The sequence below is a fragment of the Seriola aureovittata genome, chromosome 15 (assembly GCF_021018895.1).
Source record: "Seriola aureovittata isolate HTS-2021-v1 ecotype China chromosome 15, ASM2101889v1, whole genome shotgun sequence".
Lineage (NCBI taxonomy): Eukaryota > Metazoa > Chordata > Actinopteri > Carangiformes > Carangidae > Seriola > Seriola aureovittata.
Genome location: NC_079378.1, coordinates 1,281,720 through 1,301,228, shown reverse-complemented (window position 1 = coordinate 1,301,228; position 19,509 = coordinate 1,281,720). Strand labels below are relative to the sequence as shown.

The 19,509-nt window shown below is 42.4% G+C and overlaps 8 protein-coding genes across 9 annotated transcripts; 4 read left to right on the top strand and 4 right to left on the bottom strand.

Moving 5' to 3' along the window:
• Positions 1-897: 897 nt before the first annotated feature.
• LOC130183063 (E3 ubiquitin-protein ligase RNF26-like) lies at positions 898-5,992 on the bottom strand. 2 transcript variants are annotated; one of them, XM_056398378.1, is made up of 2 exons: positions 5,882-5,992; positions 898-4,941 (listed from the first exon to the last, which is right to left on the bottom strand). In XM_056398378.1, exon 2 carries the CDS (start codon positions 4,933-4,935, stop codon positions 3,658-3,660), a length of 1,278 nt encoding a protein of 425 aa, XP_056254353.1. In that variant the 5' UTR covers positions 4,936-4,941; positions 5,882-5,992; the 3' UTR covers positions 898-3,657. The 2 variants fall into 2 exon arrangements, with proteins under 2 accessions (XP_056254353.1, XP_056254354.1); XM_056398379.1 differs by lacking the exon at positions 5,882-5,992 and adding an exon at positions 5,346-5,872.
• An 863-nt stretch (positions 5,993-6,855) lies between these two features.
• LOC130182549 (histone H4) lies at positions 6,856-8,053 on the top strand. The gene has a single exon (XM_056397547.1). The coding sequence runs from the start codon at positions 6,969-6,971 to the stop codon at positions 7,278-7,280; it is 312 nt and encodes a 103-aa protein (XP_056253522.1). The 5' UTR covers positions 6,856-6,968; the 3' UTR covers positions 7,281-8,053.
• A 438-nt stretch (positions 8,054-8,491) lies between these two features.
• On the top strand, positions 8,492-9,658 carry LOC130182538 (histone H2B 1/2-like). Its single transcript, XM_056397536.1, has one exon. The coding sequence runs from the start codon at positions 8,510-8,512 to the stop codon at positions 8,879-8,881; it is 372 nt and encodes a 123-aa protein (XP_056253511.1). The 5' UTR covers positions 8,492-8,509; the 3' UTR covers positions 8,882-9,658.
• A 643-nt stretch (positions 9,659-10,301) lies between these two features.
• LOC130182531 (histone H2A-like) lies at positions 10,302-11,079 on the top strand. The gene has a single exon (XM_056397528.1). It carries the CDS (start codon positions 10,451-10,453, stop codon positions 10,832-10,834), a length of 384 nt encoding a protein of 127 aa, XP_056253503.1. The 5' UTR covers positions 10,302-10,450; the 3' UTR covers positions 10,835-11,079.
• Positions 11,080-12,021: 942 nt separating this feature from the next.
• LOC130182548 (histone H4) lies at positions 12,022-13,692 on the top strand. The gene has a single exon (XM_056397546.1). The coding sequence runs from the start codon at positions 12,261-12,263 to the stop codon at positions 12,570-12,572; it is 312 nt and encodes a 103-aa protein (XP_056253521.1). The 5' UTR covers positions 12,022-12,260; the 3' UTR covers positions 12,573-13,692.
• A 623-nt stretch (positions 13,693-14,315) lies between these two features.
• On the bottom strand, positions 14,316-15,193 carry LOC130182532 (histone H2A-like). The gene has a single exon (XM_056397529.1). It carries the CDS (start codon positions 14,856-14,858, stop codon positions 14,475-14,477), a length of 384 nt encoding a protein of 127 aa, XP_056253504.1. The 5' UTR covers positions 14,859-15,193; the 3' UTR covers positions 14,316-14,474.
• Positions 15,194-15,211: 18 nt separating this feature from the next.
• LOC130182767 (uncharacterized) lies at positions 15,212-19,383 on the bottom strand. The gene is made up of 3 exons (XM_056397908.1): positions 19,059-19,383; positions 17,621-18,026; positions 15,212-16,464 (listed from the first exon to the last, which is right to left on the bottom strand). Exons 1-3 carry the CDS (start codon positions 19,366-19,368, stop codon positions 16,047-16,049), a joined length of 1,134 nt encoding a protein of 377 aa, XP_056253883.1. The 5' UTR covers positions 19,369-19,383; the 3' UTR covers positions 15,212-16,046.
• LOC130182537 (histone H2B 1/2-like) lies at positions 17,294-18,051 on the bottom strand. The gene has a single exon (XM_056397535.1). It carries the CDS (start codon positions 17,986-17,988, stop codon positions 17,617-17,619), a length of 372 nt encoding a protein of 123 aa, XP_056253510.1. The 5' UTR covers positions 17,989-18,051; the 3' UTR covers positions 17,294-17,616.
• Positions 19,384-19,509: the final 126 nt, after the last annotated feature.

The window sequence follows — 19,509 nt, the reverse complement described above, 5'->3', positions numbered from 1 at the left end:
TGTTCAGACAAGAAGATTTTGGTGACAGTTTATTTGTTGACTCCGTCATGGTGATGAGAATGTTTTGTTTATGTGTTAAAATCAGCACTTTTATTGATCATTTATTTTGGTACTACAGACACCATTTTGTTTTCATTTGAATTTTAGTCATTTATTTTGGTGCTATTTATGTTGCTACAAAAATGCTATTTTATTTGAATTGTGTTTGTCATGCCGCTGTGACAGTTTTGCAATAAACTTTTCAGATTTGGAATCTTATTTGTTTAATTTCAGATACATTTTGAACATACATGAATATATCCGTTAATTATAACCATATCATACCACCATCAAAGGAGTTTAACACTACAATTTAAGAAATAGAAGAATATAAGAAATAAAAAATGTTTATTTGGGCCCCATTGAATTTCCCAGGGACCAACTCAAATCACCACCTGTGGGTCCCGGGGACTCACTACATTGAAAACCTATCAACATCACTGGATTGGGCTTAATATTTAACCTCAACCTGGCAGTCTGCAGAACCTAAATATATATGCTCAACACACTTTATTAGGAACACCTGTACACCTACTTATTCACGCAATTGTCCAACCAGCTGAACATGTAGTAGCAGTGCAACGCCGATTCAAGGGCGGCATCATTCGGGACGCAGCCTCGGCCGTGAAGGCAGAACCGAACCCAAACAGTCTGGTCACAAACATGGCTGCTTGAATTAAACTTTGAAATCTAATTTGGGGTTAAAGTATTAACGTTAGCAGTGCTGGTTTATTTGTGTTGTATATTTCACAATAATTTCACTATGAGCCTTATTGTTTTGTGTTATGATTCATTTGTCAGAACATTGATTTGAATTAAAGCTTTGGCACCAAAAAAAGAAAACAAATAACGTCCAAAGTGATTCAGTCAGTTTTTATGTTTTGTAATCTGTAGCAGTGCGCTAAAAGAAGGCATCGTCTATTACATGTTAAAACTCAAATTAAACATCCTGAGCAGATATTCTGTCTTAAACACATGTGACAACTTTTAAATAGAAATAAAAAAAGTTCAAAATATGAAAAAAAACAGGAAAATATATTTAAATACAAAAACAATTGTAACTTAAAGTCTTTGGCACAAAACCTCAAGTGTATAAATCCAGTGTTAATAATCAGCAGCCGGTGACTTTCCACGTTTCTTTACATATCTAGAGATTTAAGAACTTTTCCTTGTTTTGGCGTTTCAGAGTTGATGTTACTCTCTCAGAAGATAAACATATTTCCACGTTTGAAGGTTAAACACCAAAATGCAGAACTGGAGTTCAATATTTGTGCTTCTACTAAGACCAGTGTAATACAGATAGTGCAACTGGAAAGAAGAACAAAACAAAGGCAATCAAAACATTAATGAACAAGGTTTAGCCAATAGAAATAAACTCCAAACCTTTTCTGAAATGTAAAAGAAAATGTAAAATAATGTATTGATCATGATGATTTTCAATACTGATTAAACAATTATTAGGTCCATAAATTATCAGGAAATATTGAAAAATGTCGATCACAGTTTCTGGCATCCAGAAATGAACATGTTCAAGTTTCTTTCTTTATCTCAAAAGTAAAAAAAAAAACAAGGCGACTTTAAAATAAAATATTTGCATATAAACATGTAATAGATGGTTTATAACACACTATGATGTAGTTGTGTGTTTTTTGTATATGTATGTATAAAGTATTTGTTCACAACTCTATCTCCTCCTGTATAAACAGATAATTAACAACATAGTAAAATACAGCTGGAATAATATAAAATATGTTTTCATAGGAGCCGTTACAACTATGAATATTTATGACTTAATGTCTTTATATCTGTTTACAACTACGTTATAGTGAATTATAAACCATTTATTAAATGTTTGTGTACGAGCTGTACTTAATACTGACTGGTTAGATGAGTTTCATAACTTAATATAATTCCAGTCATATCTGAATATGTTTCCAGTATTTCATATGATTGTATCTACACAGAGTCTGATGGACGTGGACTGTAGTGATCATCTACGCTGGCTTGTTCAGCCCTGTGGAAATTCACTTTACATCTGCTTTTGGGAAAGATATTTTACACACCTGTTCCACAATGGTCCCGCTAACGTGAAGATAGTGACTGTGTGATGAACTCATTAATCAATTCATTTATCATTCATTTATAATGATATCAAAACAGAAAAGTTTAGGTTGCTGTTATAGTTTTTATTTCGACTGATATTAAACCTGGACCGTGGATGTTTGAAGCTCTAACCCCGTTAGTCTGGTGTGACCACACGTCTCACGTAACGACATGTGGTCATGTGAGGGACTCGGCAGACGCGGTGAAGGCACAGGTCTAAAGGCAGATGTGTGGCTACATTTCAGACTTATAAACTATTTTGACGGCGAGGAGCTGGAGAAAAGCAAAGCGATGTGCCGAAAGAAATCGCGAGTACCCGTTCGTACGCTACGTAGCTGGTGCACAGGAGCGTGTCAGCAACGCACATCCCTGACCTTCCTATTGTTTCTGGAGACGTGCGTCTCTGTCGGTCACGTTAAGTAACTAGTGCATTAATGTCATTCTTAATGTAAACGTTAATATTTTTATTCCTTTCCGCCGGCGACAGTCAGAGCAGCAGCCGTGTTGTTTCCAGGATGTCCGTTCTCGTGGACGTGATGTCTCAGTAACTCCTTTACTGCTTTAAATTTGGCACAAACATTCACTAGGACTTAAAGATGAACGGATTAGATTTTGAAGAAATTGCATCGAATCAGGACGATATGAAATGGAATCGAATCAGTGGCAATACGCAGCGGTGACCGTTACCAATAACTACATAACTGATGTTTTTCTCCTGATCCTCGCTCAGTTTCAGGTTGTGGTCGATGACGAACAGGGGGCGGGGCCTGTTTTGGTTGTTTGATAAACAACAACCTCCGTGTTTCTGAGAACCTTTAAATCAGTAGATCATATCAGACAGACTCTTGTAAATGAGTCATGGAGAGTGAGTTCATTCTGAATCAAGCAGCAAAAGAAGTTGTAGCATCACGTTTGTGTTAATTTGCCTTTTGTCACGACACGCGCTGCGATGAGACTGAGCACGCTCTCGTTACCAAGACGATGCTGAAACACCAGCCGTCCCACCGTTCGCAAACTAAAGATTTTTGAGTATTTGGTCTTTAGGTCGAACACGACCTCTGAAGGAAGCGTGTTGAGCAAAACTTATTGGCAGAATAATCAATAATAAAAATAATTGTTGGTGAACACAATGGCATGACTACCCAAGAACTATTAAGATATACCTACTCGCTTAATGATTAATTCATGAGTTTGATATGAGAGCACAGACGAGGCTGCAACTAATGATTATTTTTTATTATTGATTAATCTGTCAGTCATTTTCTCAGTTGATTGATGAGTTCCAATTTCCAAAGCATTGCTTCAAATATCTTGTTTTGTCCAAGAAAGAGTCCAAAACAGTCAGTTTGCTATCATAGAAAAATGACTTAACGATTATCTAAATAGTTGCTGATTATTTTCCTGTCGATCAACTATTAGATTAATTGATTAATTGTTGTAATGCTACAGAAAAAGCAACCATAGAGCCATATTTCTCTCGTGCGCTGCAGTTTGTAGTTGATCATCCATCAGCGATCAGAGGAAGACGTCTAATGTCTGTGTGATGTGCTGCCGGCACAGCGGACAGCAGCGCTGCTGGGCGGGTCTGCGCTGCGTCAGGATGTCGGCGCAGTGCCGGCAGAGGCAGAGGTGACGGCAGGGCAGCAGCAGCACCGTCTTGCTCAAGTCCTGGCAGATGACACACTTCTTCCTCTCCTCCTGCTCCTTCAGCATGGTGAGCAGCTCGCCGTCCTCCCCCACTGAGCTCGGCTCGGATGTACTCGTCCTGCTGCCGCCGCCCGCCGGCTCTCCGTCCTGCTGAGCGTGAGGCTGCACCGCCTCCGGCTGGCTCAGGCTACTCGCCGGCAGCGGGTCGGCCTCAGTCGTTAAACCGCCTGTGTCTGTGTCCAGGAGCCTCGTCCCGCTCGTGTCCTGTCCTGTCCTAATGTGGACTTCCTGGTAGACCAGAGCTGGTTCCAGCATCACCGCGTACAGCCTGCGAAAGGTGATCTCTACGCCACGGGCCCCCGGCAGAGCGGTGACCAAACGGAGGCCTAGCTGTCCAGCAAGGACAGGAAGCCGAGGGTTCAATACCAGCAAAGCCAGTGAGATGATGGCCGCTGTGACGAGCAGGCCGTGTGAGTCAACCATGAAAACAGTGATGAAGACACGTCCCAGCGCTCCCAGGAAGTCCAGCAGCAGCTGGCAGGGCGTCCACAGCAACACGGAGGCGCCGACCAGACAGCTGTACAGGAAGGTCAGCAGATTCAGAGCCAGCTCCGCTACTTTGTGGACAGGGCCCGCCACCGCCTCCCAGACACCCGCCAACACAGACAGACAGTTCTGCGTGCTGATGAGCACGATGTTGACCACCGTGTTGACGAAGTAGAGAACGAGGCTGAGCGCGATGAGGACGCCCTCACATGTCTGTCGCAGGATGCAGCTCCCTAAAATAAACCCGCGGTGCAGGACGTCCTTGGTGCGCCACGCCACGTGACAAAATAGGTGTCCGACCATCTTGAAACTTTCAAAGACACCTCCCAGCGTCTGCAGCCAGCCCTCCACGGCGTGCAGGGCTGCGTGGGCAGCGCTGGAGACGGCCTCGGTGGCGGTGAGGAAGGAGAAAAGAGCAAAGTTCCAGTATTCGACCAAAGTGGAGCTGCTCAGGGTGACCAGCGTGCTGTGGAAGGAAACGCCCATGGCGGACAGGAAGCGAAGCAGCCAGCTGAACGTCCTGACAACCAGGTCGAGCAGCAGGCAGCAGGCGTCCACACATCTCCCAACAGCAAGAGACACCACGTTCACTTCATCCATATTAGACTGGAGAGAGGGGAAGTCACAAGTGGAGTCAGTAATTGCTTTACAATGTAGATTTCATAAAATCCCAATATATGTTGTGTTTTAACTGCATTAGAACAGATTAAATTCACTGTGTCTTATATCAGACTAATTGTGATCTGTAATGTAAATACCTAGTGTTAGCAAGAAAATGCACAGTATTTAAAGTACCAGAAGTGAAAGTAGGGGGGGTGGGGGTGAAACATGATGCATCTTTTGATTATGTTTTGTTTTATTAAATGAATCTGTGAAGTAATTATTGCTTTAAAATGAATGTAGGGGAATACAATCACAAAAATGTGCTACTTGAATGTAGTAAAGTCAAAGTATAAAGCAAGTAGCTGAAAAACTGTGTGCAAGTGCAGAACATTGGTAAAAGTACTTACCTACTTTCCTGCACGTTTAGATTTGCATAATGACATAAGGGCAGCAGGAAGGGGCTGCTGACACCTTCACAGCATGTCAGTCAATTTATTGTGTTGTTTTTTTAATTGTGGTTGACTGTGGGAATGAATGACAAACACACCACTTTCTTTACGTTGAAGATCTATTTTAACGACTGTTGCTGTGTCCTACTTGTGACGAGCCTGTGTTTCCACTACATGTAAAATTAGCTGATTTTCTAGTTGGAGTTCGGTATTAAAACGACATGTTTTAAGGTTCTTCCGGTAGAACCGTTAACTGAGACACAAGCAGACGTCAGTGGATGTGTCCGTGGAAAGACAGCACAAAGTCCCGTAACTTCTACAGACCTCGGTCAAGGCTTCGTATTAATGTTTTAGGTCTGAAGCTTTCAGCATCTCTTGCTAACGTGGCTAGCAGCAGCGAGCAGACCACACCCGTCATCTTCAACGAGCGAGGCGGGAATTTAAATCATGAACAAAACCAAGGTTCCGGCTGAAGACCGTTTCCAGTGACTCACCGTAGCGACATGGCGCAGGGAAGATTTAACCGCTGGAAGATTCACAGAGACCTACAAGTATTAGCCATGATTATTTATTTTACCATGTTTTCCGTCTTCCTCTTGTCTTTGGTTTTTTAACGGCGGGTTGTAACCGGCGCGTCGGCGCATCAGCGCCACCAGGCGGCTCGGAGTGAGCACCGCGGGGTGACGACACCACGTGCGTCTGCTTTACACCAGGCTGTTCCCTTCATCTCTGGTTTATTTAATGTGACTTTTTAGTGTATGAAGACATTAAAAAGCCCCTTTCTTTCTGTTATTTTTTGCACCATGAAGTTGAAGAATAAAAATTCAAATAGTGTAAATGTTTTTGCACCCATCTAGATCAGTGGTTAGAGCCTTATAATAAAAATAAATATAAATTATTGAAATCAAAAGCATGAAATCCACACATATTAGAGGAAAAAAAAAATATTTTTGAATAAATAAAATAAAAAATAATAATTTTTGCATGAAAAAAGGACTATCAACTATCATAGTTGCCAATTAATTAACAGCCAATCAACTAATTGATTAAATGGCTAATTGTTTCAGCTCTACTTCTATATAGGTCTACTGTTGAGCCATGTAATTTATGGAATGGCATCATACTTAAACTCCTCAGGTTTTGAATGCAAAGAAAAGGTAACCAGTAACTCAGTGTGGTACAAGAATAAAGTAGCATAAAAAGTAAATATACATATTCATCAACACTGTATATAAATACAGTGGTTGAGTAAATGTACTGATTTACATCTGATGTAGATTACTAACTTTACCGTAGTTATAATCATCGCTATGAGGAGTTGATTAGTTTTAATTAACGAGCCTCTTAATAACCAGGAATTATTTCGTTACATTTTTCTTTTTGTTGAATAAAGTATTTAAAAACAAAGATTCAGAAAGAAGAATTTTCAGTTGGCTGCTACAGCTGCAGGGAGGCTGCTGAATCTGACCCCGCCCAGCGAAGAACACGTCATCAGTCCTCTACTACGTCCGCAGAGAACATATAAAGGCTGAGTGTCTGCCGGAGAGTCACATTATCTTGTTTAATCTCAACCAAGAGAAAATGAGCGGAAGAGGCAAAGGAGGAAAGGGACTCGGGAAAGGAGGCGCCAAGCGGCACCGGAAAGTTCTCCGTGATAACATCCAGGGAATCACCAAACCCGCCATCCGCCGTCTGGCTCGCCGCGGCGGAGTCAAGCGTATCTCCGGCCTCATCTACGAGGAGACCCGCGGTGTGCTCAAGGTCTTCCTGGAGAACGTCATCCGTGACGCCGTCACCTACACCGAGCACGCCAAGAGGAAGACGGTCACCGCCATGGACGTGGTCTACGCCCTCAAGAGGCAGGGCCGCACCCTGTACGGCTTCGGAGGCTAAACTCACCCTCACCCGCTCACCCCCACACTCCAAGGCTCTTTTAAGAGCCACCCACTAAACCTCAAGACATTAATCCTCTTTTATTTAACGTACAAATGCTTCAACATGCAAACAGTGCGTCAACATACATGTCAACACAGCAAAAACAAGCTTGATTACTGCTGATTTCATATGGTTATTATCAAACGTGTATCAAAATAAACATTATTGCTTTTTATTAGTTTGTTAACAGAAGTCTGCACACAGACAAGCTGCTTGTCAGCTAAAGGCAGATCATAGCAGCTGTTTAGCCCCTTTTTTAAAAAAAAAAAATTAATTTCATATTTAATTTGTTTATTCAATAATTTTCCATATATTTGATTTTCTGCAATTTACTGGTTTTGTGCGTGATGCTCATATATTGGCGACTATATTATCAAATGTCCCTGTGAGAGATTACTTATCACCTTATTCCTTGTTGTATGTTTCACAACATGATAAATCAGAATTGGGAAATTAAATTTTATTGTTTTATATGGTCAGCTGAAAATGTTCTCACAAGACGTGTCACCAAAGCTTGTTGGTCTGACATAACTACTGCTGTGAGAAAAGAAACTTGTTCTTCAAGGGCCCAGACATCCTGTGTAGGTGTCTTAATTTATTTTATTATCAGTGGAAAAGCACCTGTATGATTGTATAAGATCTTATTCAGAATATACCTGAGTTCTATACTTGCATTCATTTTGTCTTCACTATTAAAACAAAAGGGTTACACAATAATAATTAAACATGAAAAGGACCAATTATTTAATAAACCAAATAAATAAAAATGATTTTCAAACAGAATCCTAGTTCAAACATAATTTAATACAATTATGTGTAATGTGTTATATATTTATATAAGTGGTTTCTGCATACATTAAATTGAAATTCTATATGTAAGATATATAATATCTATAACAATAGATGGTACTATGTTTTTTAATCACCTAAACCTTCCTATTAATGATTCTAAATCTTATAATTTGTCCCTTTAACAGTAAATGGCAATAAAACATTTGATGCCTTCTCACTTATACAGATAAACGTTAAAAGGTCGCTTGTGTGGCACGTGCCCAGTCGCGCTTAAAAATTCAGCCAATCCTATGCGAGCAACAGCACAGTCTCATTTGCATATAGGACGTACATATTGACCGTTCGCTTCTCAACCAGCTATCCGTCTTTGGAACAAGAATCATCGATATCTAATCATGCCTGACCCAGTGAAAGCACCGAAGAAGGGCTCCAAGAAAGCCGTCTCCAAGTCCGTGTCTAAGACCGGCAAGAAGAAGAGGAAGACCAGGAAGGAGAGCTACGCCATCTACGTGTACAAGGTGCTGAAGCAGGTGCACCCCGACACCGGCATCTCCTCCAAGGCCATGAGCATCATGAACTCCTTCGTCAGCGACATCTTCGAGCGCATCGCCGGAGAGTCTTCCCGCCTGGCTCAGTACAACAAGCGCTCCACCATCACCTCCAGGGAGATCCAGACCGCCGTCCGCCTCCTGCTGCCCGGGGAGCTGGCCAAACACGCCGTGTCTGAGGGCACCAAGGCCGTCACCAAGTACACCAGCTCCAAGTAACCGGCTCCAAGTAACCGGCTCCAAGTAACCGGCTCCGAGGAACCGGCTCCGAGGAACCGGCTCCGAGTAAACAGCTGCTGGTACCGACTACATAAAGGCCCTTTTCAGGGCCACACACTCATTCAACTAAGAACAATTCCTAAAATAGACTTTGTCTCACCAAACAGTCCAAATTATTTACAATGCAATGGGTTTATGACTTTTTATTTTATTTAATTATTTTTTAAATTTAAATTATTTTAAAATAATGTTATGCAAATTTAGATCTACCAGTTGTGTTTCTTGGTGAGTCCTTCACATTACTATATTGTTAAATATAATCCCATTCTGTATAAAGCTGTATTTATCCCATGTTTAAGTCTGAAATTTACTTATTCCACTATAATCAATTAATGATTTACTTTTTTTCCCCATAGTAAAAACATAATGTCCCAACAACTGTCTGCTGACCTGGTCCTTTTCACTGTAATTAAATATACTGGATTAGCTCGTGATGACACAGCTGCCTGAGAGATTATTATTTGGGAATTATTATATATGGTATGGTATTATATGTGGTTAACGTCACAGTTCCTTTACACAGGATGAAGCTATAAAAAGAATGCCAGTTAAAATATAATCCACGTACTCTTATTAAAATACATACTCTTTTTTGTTCAGACATGCAGGTGTACACAAAACACTGAAAATCATGACAAAGACATCAAGTCTAAAATATGTGATATGTAAAAGTCTGGAAAATCACATGTCCAATAAATAAGCAATGAACAAGCTGTATTTACATCATTTTGTCTAACTCATATACATGTTTCTGACAACTTCCGCTAATGTAGAACAATACATAAATATGTTCATGTGGCACGTTGTATTTTGAAATTCCCTGCAGCGCAAAGTGGGAAACTTGATGTGCACAATACAAAATCTTCTGATTAACACAATTCTTTATTTTGTTTTGTATGTGTTCATGCTGGAACAGCACTGTAAGGAAGGTGTGTACTGTGTGTATCAAAAAACAATAACAGACAATTCTCATGACAACAAAATATTTTAAATACAAAGGCACATTTATGAAAACCTTTCCCACTTTTAATAACTTCCATAGCAGGTTTTATCTATATTGTAAATCCCTGAATCAGCTAAAGTGAATGTTTCATTCATTAACTTTATTTAAATTGAAAATCAATTCATGTTAACATTCATTTATGTATTATTTATCACATTGTTTATTCATCCTTTACGATTCAGTTAATTCAATTAAACACATGAGGATTTTTAATACCCTGGTTAAAATACTTCTTATACAGAAATATATGGTTGTTTGAATTATATTTAAACTATTACTGTGTAATATTTGACAGTTAACACCGTTTTAACTGGTCGCGCCTCTTTTTGAAATCTCATACAAGGCGCGGGGCGGAAAGTCTTCGTGACGTAAACTCTCTTCTGATTGGACGATCACCGTTACGCTCAATGTGACCAATCCGGAAGCAGCAGGTTGGTGTATATATATCCGGTTGTCGGCCTCAGCTAGATACTTTTCTTTCTGCTTGAAAAACACAAACTTACAACATGTCTGGACGTGGTAAGACCGGAGGAAAGGCCAGAGCAAAGGCCAAGACCCGCTCCTCTCGGGCCGGGCTTCAGTTCCCCGTCGGCCGTGTCCACAGGCTGCTGAGGAAGGGCAACTACGCCGAGCGTGTCGGTGCCGGAGCTCCCGTCTACCTGGCGGCGGTGCTCGAGTACCTGACCGCTGAGATCCTGGAGCTGGCGGGAAACGCAGCCCGCGACAACAAGAAGACCCGCATCATCCCCCGCCACCTGCAGCTGGCTGTCCGCAACGACGAGGAGCTCAACAAGCTGCTCGGCGGAGTCACCATCGCTCAGGGAGGCGTGCTGCCCAACATCCAGGCGGTGCTGCTGCCCAAGAAGACCGAGAAGCCCGCCAAGAAGTAACCGGGACCTCGCTCCTCTAAACACAACGGCTCTTTTAAGAGCCACACACTCTTTCTCAAAGATCAAACATCTTCCTGTTAACTATACTATAACTATATTACTGTGGACACACTAAAATTACTAGACGTCCATGTCACTGTTTGTGGATAGGTGACACTCAAAACTATTTTATAGTTTATATTAATACTCCACCTGCCATAAAAACTCATCTCACAACACGCAGACTTGTTTGTCCCATGGTCATTAAATGCAGCACCCCTGTGGTTTAGGGTCGGGCACCCCGGGGGTAGCAACACTCAGACCTCGCTGTCCCCCTGGTAGGTGCATGAGCTATGAGCTCCGTATTGTGTCATATTAATTACTGTAATTTCCAATACTAAGGCGGTTTAAGTTGTATTATTTTAAACATATATCTCCTGAACGGTCGAGCACGTCCTTTTTCATAAAAGTTGACGGTGTTTTTCTTTTAATTGGATTTACAAAATGGCTAGTGCTACACGTTGCTCGCTAACCTGCACTTTCTTCATTTTTCAGATGCGTGTGTGTGTGTGTGTGTGTGTGAGGAAACCCGGGTTCTGACTGTATTAATCCCTCTGCCAGGCCCGCTAATGATGGTCCTCTTCTCTTCGTCTCTTAAATTACACAACGCAAAGAGAGAGAGTACAAAGACATTCAGAGGCTGATTAACTGTTTATTTGTCGGTCTCAGGAATAGATGAAGGAACACTTTATACTAGTGAATAGAAACCCTTGGCCTAACACGGTTCTTTTGAAACTTCTGAGGCTGGAAATAAAGCTGACACGGAAGTACCAGAAACTGCAGGTCAAAAGGCCGTTAATCCCCATAGACCATGTTCAGTCCAACCAGCAGAAATGTTTACAACGTTGTTGTAGTTTGGATTAGAGGCAAGTTCGTGGAGCAGATCATTGATCTGTTTTAAAACCTCACACATTATCTCACATTTATGACACATTATCTGAATCACAGTGGACAAAAGCATAACTTGAAAATTAAAACTACTAAACTTGATAGGCTGTTTGTAATTGTGGAATAGAGTAAAATTACTATTAATTAGTACTCAGAATTTGTAAATACACTGACAGAGCTGAGCTCTTCCTGTATAGGTAATTAAGGATTCCAGTGTTTCCGGTCCCTGTCGAACAGCCAGTAGAATACAGATAATCAGTAAACAATCAGTAAACAATAAATGTCACAAACAATTTTTGTTTTAACAAAATCGAAGATTTTCCACTTTCACTACAACAGTTTTCAATCAAAGGGGATTTAGCTGCAGGGAGGCTGCTGAGTCTGACCCCGCCCAGCGAAGAACACGTCATCAGTCCTCTACTACGTCCGCAGAGAACATATAAAGGCTGAGTGTCTGCCGGATAGTCACATTATCTTGTTCAATCTCAACCAAAAGAAAATGAGCGGAAGAGGCAAAGGAGGAAAGGGACTCGGGAAAGGAGGCGCCAAGCGGCACCGTAAAGTTCTCCGTGATAACATCCAGGGAATCACCAAACCCGCCATCCGCCGTCTGGCTCGCCGCGGCGGAGTCAAGCGTATCTCCGGCCTCATCTACGAGGAGACCCGCGGTGTGCTCAAGGTCTTCCTGGAGAACGTCATCCGTGACGCCGTCACCTACACCGAGCACGCCAAGAGGAAGACGGTCACCGCCATGGACGTGGTCTACGCCCTCAAGAGGCAGGGCCGCACCCTGTACGGCTTCGGAGGCTAAACTCACCCTCACCCGCTCACCCCCACACTCCAAGGCTCTTTTAAGAGCCACCCACTAAACCTCAAGACATTAATCCTCTTTTATTTAATGTACAAATGTTTGAACATGCTAACAGTGCGTCAACATACATGTCAACACAGTAAAAACAAGCTTGATTACTGCTGATTTCATATGGTTATTATCAAACGTGTATCAAAATAAACATTATTGCTTTTTATTAGTGTGTTAACAGAAGGCTGCACACAGACAAGCTGCTTGTCAGCTAAAGGCAGATCATAGCAGCTGTTTAGCCCCTTTCTATACTGATTTTTCAATAGAATTCATTCATTACTATTTGTACTGAAGCGTCAGAGTCCATTGTATATATTAAGTTTATTTGAGTAATATATATATTTTCCCCTTGCCGCTGCCCTGTTAAGTTTCCATTTTTTCCTATTCTATTTGCTTCAGTTTATTATTTTCCATTCATTATTAATACGGTTCTGTATATTGTGGTTCATGCGGGACATGCGCACGTTGTGTGTCCTAGTGGTGATGCCGTAGTCTGTCGGCGCACTGCATCTTGATTGGTGCGCGATCTCGTGTAGGTGAGAGACTGTTTCGGTCGAGGTAGCTACACTTAGCTCCAAGTTCTCCTAGTTTCTTGAGTTTTGGTAACTGAACGGACCTTTATGCCTGTGTGAGATTATCCTGGAGGGATTCCGCCGTTTGAGGAATATCGGCGCCGTGAAGAGGGATTTTAGAGACTGTCTCCCGCCTTGTGTGCGAACTGCGTCGGCTGAGAGTCGCTAACCAGTTCGGCTAGTTTCGATGCATCAACCACGTACCCAACTACGTGGAAACCTACTCTGCAGCTGATAACCCCCCTCGTCCTCCTCTCTTCAGGGTTCACCTACCTCCTCTCCCCGGCATCGTCACCCTCCCTTACCCCCCTTTCCTTCTCTATCGTCAGGGACCTTATCTCCACATGAGCTCCAACCCCGGGCAACTTGGTACCATTAGTGTGAGAATTAGTTTAAGGATTTAACAAACTTAATTTAGTATTTCCTCTGTTTATTCTGAGTGTGTTTATGTCTGTCTATTTAGGGTTGTAATAAATATACACTGTTTACTTTCTTTATCCCGTTGCCCTTCCCAGTCATTTAGTGAGTGTCCACAGTGGGACTCCTGCGGTAGTGGCTAGCGGCCTACCTTTGTTACCTTAATTGTGCAGGTATGTTAAAGTGGTTCAAAGCGTGCTGCCATACATACAGTGCAGGTTTGTAGCCCTCCGCTACATTATTCGTAAGATTCAATCCACTAATTTTCCATACTATATTTGATTTTTTGCAAGAGCCACCCACTAAATCTTTAATTATTCTCCATAGTTCCTATTTCCAGCAGTATCGGTAGAGGTTTACCTAAGAATTAAACATTGGTTGAATCCTACAATAGAAAAATCTGCTTTGACTGTATATTAATACTAAAAGAAACTGTCATTGCAGTTATCAATGGTCTCCATCAACTTTTAGTATAATTGAACAGTCTTGTGCTTTGACTGAGCTCCTGTCAACTTAGCCTCAGAATTTGAATATTGATTTATTTTTTCATATAAATATTAGATCATATGTAATAAAACCTATACCTTACATTAATATGATTACATAGGCAGTTGCTTGTCTACCTGCCTGTTTCGGTATTGAACATTTACAGCCTACAATACATATCAATGTATTTCTCCAATATCTATTCTAGTTTTATCTCCTATAAAACACTTTCACTCATATACTCAATCAGATGTGATTGATGTGTGAAGTGTTGTAGTAAATGGTGTTGTGGTTGAGAACAGGAAGATGTTTGATCTTTGAGAAAGAGTGTGTGGCTCTTAAAAGAGCCGTTGTGTTTGGAGCAGCGAGGTCCCGGTTACTTCTTGGCGGGCTTCTCGGTCTTCTTGGGCAGCAGCACCGCCTGGATGTTGGGCAGCACGCCTCCCTGAGCGATGGTGACTCCGCCGAGCAGCTTGTTGAGCTCCTCGTCGTTGCGGACAGCCAGCTGCAGGTGGCGGGGGATGATGCGGGTCTTCTTGTTGTCGCGGGCTGCGTTTCCCGCCAGCTCCAGGATCTCAGCGGTCAGGTACTCGAGCACCGCCGCCAGGTAGACGGGAGCTCCGGCACCGACACGCTCGGCGTAGTTGCCCTTCCTCAGCAGCCTGTGGACACGGCCGACGGGGAACTGAAGCCCGGCCCGGGAGGAGCGGGTCTTGGCCTTTGCTCTGGCCTTTCCTCCGGTCTTACCACGTCCAGACATGTTGTAAGTTTGTGTTTTTCAAGCAGAAAGAAAAGTATCTAGCTGAGGCCGACAACCGTATATATATACACCAACCTGCTGCTTCCGGATTGGTCACATTGAGCGTAACGGTGATCGTCCAATCAGAAGAGAGTTTACGTCACGAAGACTTTCCGCTCCGCGCCTTGTATGAGATTTCAAAATCATGTTCATCATATTCATGCGACGATGACCGTTGTGTTCAAATATGAAACTTTCATATTCATGTTAATCACTCTAAATGTTAATATTCAGTATATTATCCCATTAAAACTATTAATACTATGCTATTAAAACCTACATCAATTATTTTTAACCATCTTGAGTCACTTACAAATATAAACAAACATCACAAACAAGTCTCTTGTTTTATAGTCCATCATAAGGTATTGCATATTCCTTCCTGTATCTTGTATTAAGAAAATTATATCTCAGTAAATATAAGTCAAAAACAAGAAAATGAAACAGTCGCATAGAGATCGAGAGCAATGAGCAAAATCTTAGCTAATATCTTAACACTAAATTGTAGTTCTTGAAGGATCTCGTTACAGAAGACTCTTAAATCAAATGTTTTATGTCATCTTCTTCCATTGTACAAAAATCACATTTGTTGCTGATCTCAGCAAATCGTGAGATGTAATCGTTCAATGGTTGTATGTTGTGAATTATCTTATATCGTAGTTCTTTTATTTTGATAGGAATAGTACGTTTGTAAACAAGAAGCCACATGTTTTACACTGAATATTGGTCTGCAGCTCCACAGCATCACGGTGATTTCTCCTCAGTGGAAAGAAGATGACACATGTTTTCTGCTCATATTGTTTTCACACTTCAACATATTCAGCTCAACTTGACTGATATTGACATATAGAAAATGTTTATTACCTCTAATCATGAAAGTCTATCTAGATTTAATTAAGAAAAACTAATTGTTAATGATAATGAATCTAACACACAAATGTCTGTATTTTACATTTATTTTATCTTAATCGTTGTAAGACTTTATTACTTTATTTATTAATGAGTCAACCAACGGATCAATCAGCTTGTGTATGGTTCTTGCTTCATAGTGCAGTTTTATAAAAAAGGTCTGTTGCTCTTCCAGAACATGTTTGTGGCTCTTAAAAGAGCCGTTGTGTGGGGGAGCTGGTCCCGGGTCGGGCTCAGACTCTAAGCCCTCTCCCCGCGGATGCGGCGGGCCAGCTGGATGTCTTTGGGCATGATGGTGACCCTCTTGGCGTGGATGGCGCACAGGTTGGTGTCCTCGAACAGGCCGACCAGGTAAGCCTCGCTGGCCTCCTGCAGAGCCATGACGGCGGAGCTCTGGAAACGCAGGTCGGTCTTGAAGTCCTGAGCGATCTCCCGGACCAGGCGCTGGAAGGGCAGCTTGCGGATCAGCAGCTCGGTGGACTTCTGGTACCGGCGGATCTCTCTCAGAGCCACGGTACCGGGCCTGTAACGGTGAGGCTTCTTCACTCCGCCGGTGGCCGGGGCGCTCTTACGGGCGGCTTTGGTCGCCAGCTGCTTCCTGGGAGCTTTTCCTCCGGTGGACTTCCGGGCGGTCTGCTTGGTTCTGGCCATTTTGGATCGTCAGTGCTTCTCTGTCTGAGCAGTGAAAGAACGTATTCTGCCTGAATGCGAACAGCGGGTTTATATAGGAAGTGCCGGAGCGAGGCCAGCGCTGATTGGTCCGAGCCGGGAGAAGCGCGCGCTGTGGGTGACCAACTATTGGATTAAAGGAATTTGAAAATTCAAATAAACCAATCAGCAACGGAGCTGTAACGGCTTCTGAAGAGGAAACACTAACGGCTGTTCACATTGTAAGTAAAGGAGCTGTTGTTCAACTTCTTGTTTATAATGTACGAATAATGGTTGTTGTTTTGTTATTGTTGTTTATTTCACTGAATGTTTCACTTTCACTGTTGAATTTACTCAAAAGAAGAAGGAAACGGCTGTTTGGCGGGAAAAATTAAGTGGTGAAAATATTCAAAATAAAGCCGACACTTTAAGTGATATTAGCTTTCATCTATGTTTTGTTTGTTTGTTTGTTTTTGTTTTAAGTGGCTAAACGTGTTTTTGCAGATGTCCCGGCCACAGCGGAACATCGCGGTGTCGCTCCCGGCTGCTTTCTCCAACCCGACCCGGTTCTAAAGGTAACACCCTGAAGTACGTCACAAAACACGTCAGATAAGAACCAACCATCACACACACCTTGAGCTTATTGACACTGAATGACATTCACTATGTGACATTGTTGATAAATTAAATTTTACCCTAAATATTGTGTCAACATCCTCTAGTTACTTATTTGATGTTTAAAATTTTAATTCATTTTCCACTGATCTTATGCTTCATTATGGAACCAGGATCAACTCTGAGAAATAAATAAACCAATAAATCAGTCAAACACCAGAACATACTAGTGGCTTATTAAATTTAATGGAGGAAATCATCTACAAATAAGGTAAAAACATTTAGAGACCTGGAGCTTCTCTATAACACACCTGGGGCAACAGTGACACTATGTGGATCTAAATCACTGAAATCGAGTTTTTAGAATATTTATCACAAAACAAATGGATTAGTTTGTAATAACTCGGAGGAATTGTTCTTAGTTGAATGAGTGTGTGGCCCTGAAAAGGGCCTTTATGTAGTCGGAACCAGCAGCTGTTACTCGGAGCCGGTTCCTCGGAGCCGGTTCCTCGGAGCCGGTTCCTCGGAGCCGGTTACTTGGACCTGGTTACTTGGAGCTGGTGTACTTGGTGACGGCCTTGGTGCCCTCAGACACGGCGTGTTTGGCCAGCTCCCCGGGCAGCAGGAGGCGGACGGCGGTCTGGATCTCCCTGGAGGTGATGGTGGAGCGCTTGTTGTACTGAGCCAGGCGGGAAGACTCTCCGGCGATGCGCTCGAAGATGTCGCTGACGAAGGAGTTCATGATGCTCATGGCCTTGGAGGAGATGCCGGTGTCGGGGTGGACCTGCTTCAGCACCTTGTACACGTAGATGGCGTAGCTCTCCTTCCTGGTCTTCCTCTTCTTCTTGCCGGTCTTAGACACGGACTTGGAGACGGCTTTCTTGGAGCCCTTCTTCGGTGCTTTCACTGGGTCAGGCATGGTTAGATATCGATGATTCTGGTTCCAAAGACGGATAACTGGTTGAGAAGCGAACGGTCAATATGTACGTCCTATATGCAAATGAGACTGTGCTGTTGCTTGCACAAGATTGGCTGTCTTACTAACAACACTGCGCATGCGCTACACAAGAGACCATGATACAGTGAGCTGTGATCTGACGGCCGCAGTCTGTAGGTTTATAACGTTAATGTTTTAACACTGCGCTGCTGCAGCTCTGTGGAAGGTATCATTGGTATCATTATAATTTAATCTATCATAATTAATTAATAATGATATAATCTTTGACAAACCATCCAGTTTATGCAAAGCTGCGATGAACACAATGAGCATCTTACACTCTGACATTGTTTGTATGAGTTAGTTTTAAAACTTGCACCAAGTTTACCGAATACCAAGATCTTAATATTTATTATTCTCCCCATCTCTTTCCATTTTCTTTAGACTTGAAAATGAAAGCAATTTTTATTTTTTACTTTCGCAACTCTTTAATAATGTGAAGCATTATGAGTCATTGACATTCACAGGTTTGCATGTCTCACACAGAAGTGTGTAAAGCAACAAGGCTGTTACTGAGGTGTGTGAGAGAGAGAGAGATATATTGAGGGCAGAACATTTGATTAAGTTGTTATCAATGAGGTATTTTAAATCAACAGGCCATTCCACGGTGCAACAACATAGAATATATGTGTTAGTGCAAATCATTTAATTAAATTTCTTGTAGTATAAATGCATATTTATCACGCTGAACTGACAGTCATCTGGTGTTTGCAGGATTCATCCAACGTTTTATTTTGTAGTACAAACAGATTTATCCTTATTAGCTACATCATTCACAAATGTTTATTAAATCAAAGAAGAAAACAGGATGAATGTCTTGAGGTTTAGTGGGTAATCAAGCTTCTTTTTACTGTGTTGACATGTATGTTGACGCACTGTTTGCAGGTTGAAGCATTTGTACGTTAAATAAAAGAGGATTAATGTCTTGAGGTTTAGTGGGTGGCTCTTAAAAGAGCCTTGGAGTGTGGGGGTGAGCGGGTGAGGGTGAGTTTAGCCTCCGAAGCCGTACAGGGTGCGGCCCTGCCTCTTGAGGGCGTAGACCACGTCCATGGCGGTGACCGTCTTCCTCTTGGCGTGCTCGGTGTAGGTGACGGCGTCACGGATGACGTTCTCCAGGAAGACCTTGAGCACACCGCGGGTCTCCTCGTAGATGAGGCCGGAGATACGCTTGACTCCGCCGCGGCGAGCCAGACGGCGGATGGCGGGTTTGGTGATTCCCTGGATGTTATCACGGAGAACTTTACGGTGCCGCTTGGCGCCTCCTTTCCCGAGTCCCTTTCCTCCTTTGCCTCTTCCGCTCATTTTAACACTAAGTCGTTTGTGTGTTAGAGATTAATAATCTGACCGGGAAGCAACCGCCAGGATTTATTGATCCTCTGCGGACGTAATGGAGGACACAAGACGCAAAACTTGGCGGGAGGAGCCAAACTAAGCGGCACAGGT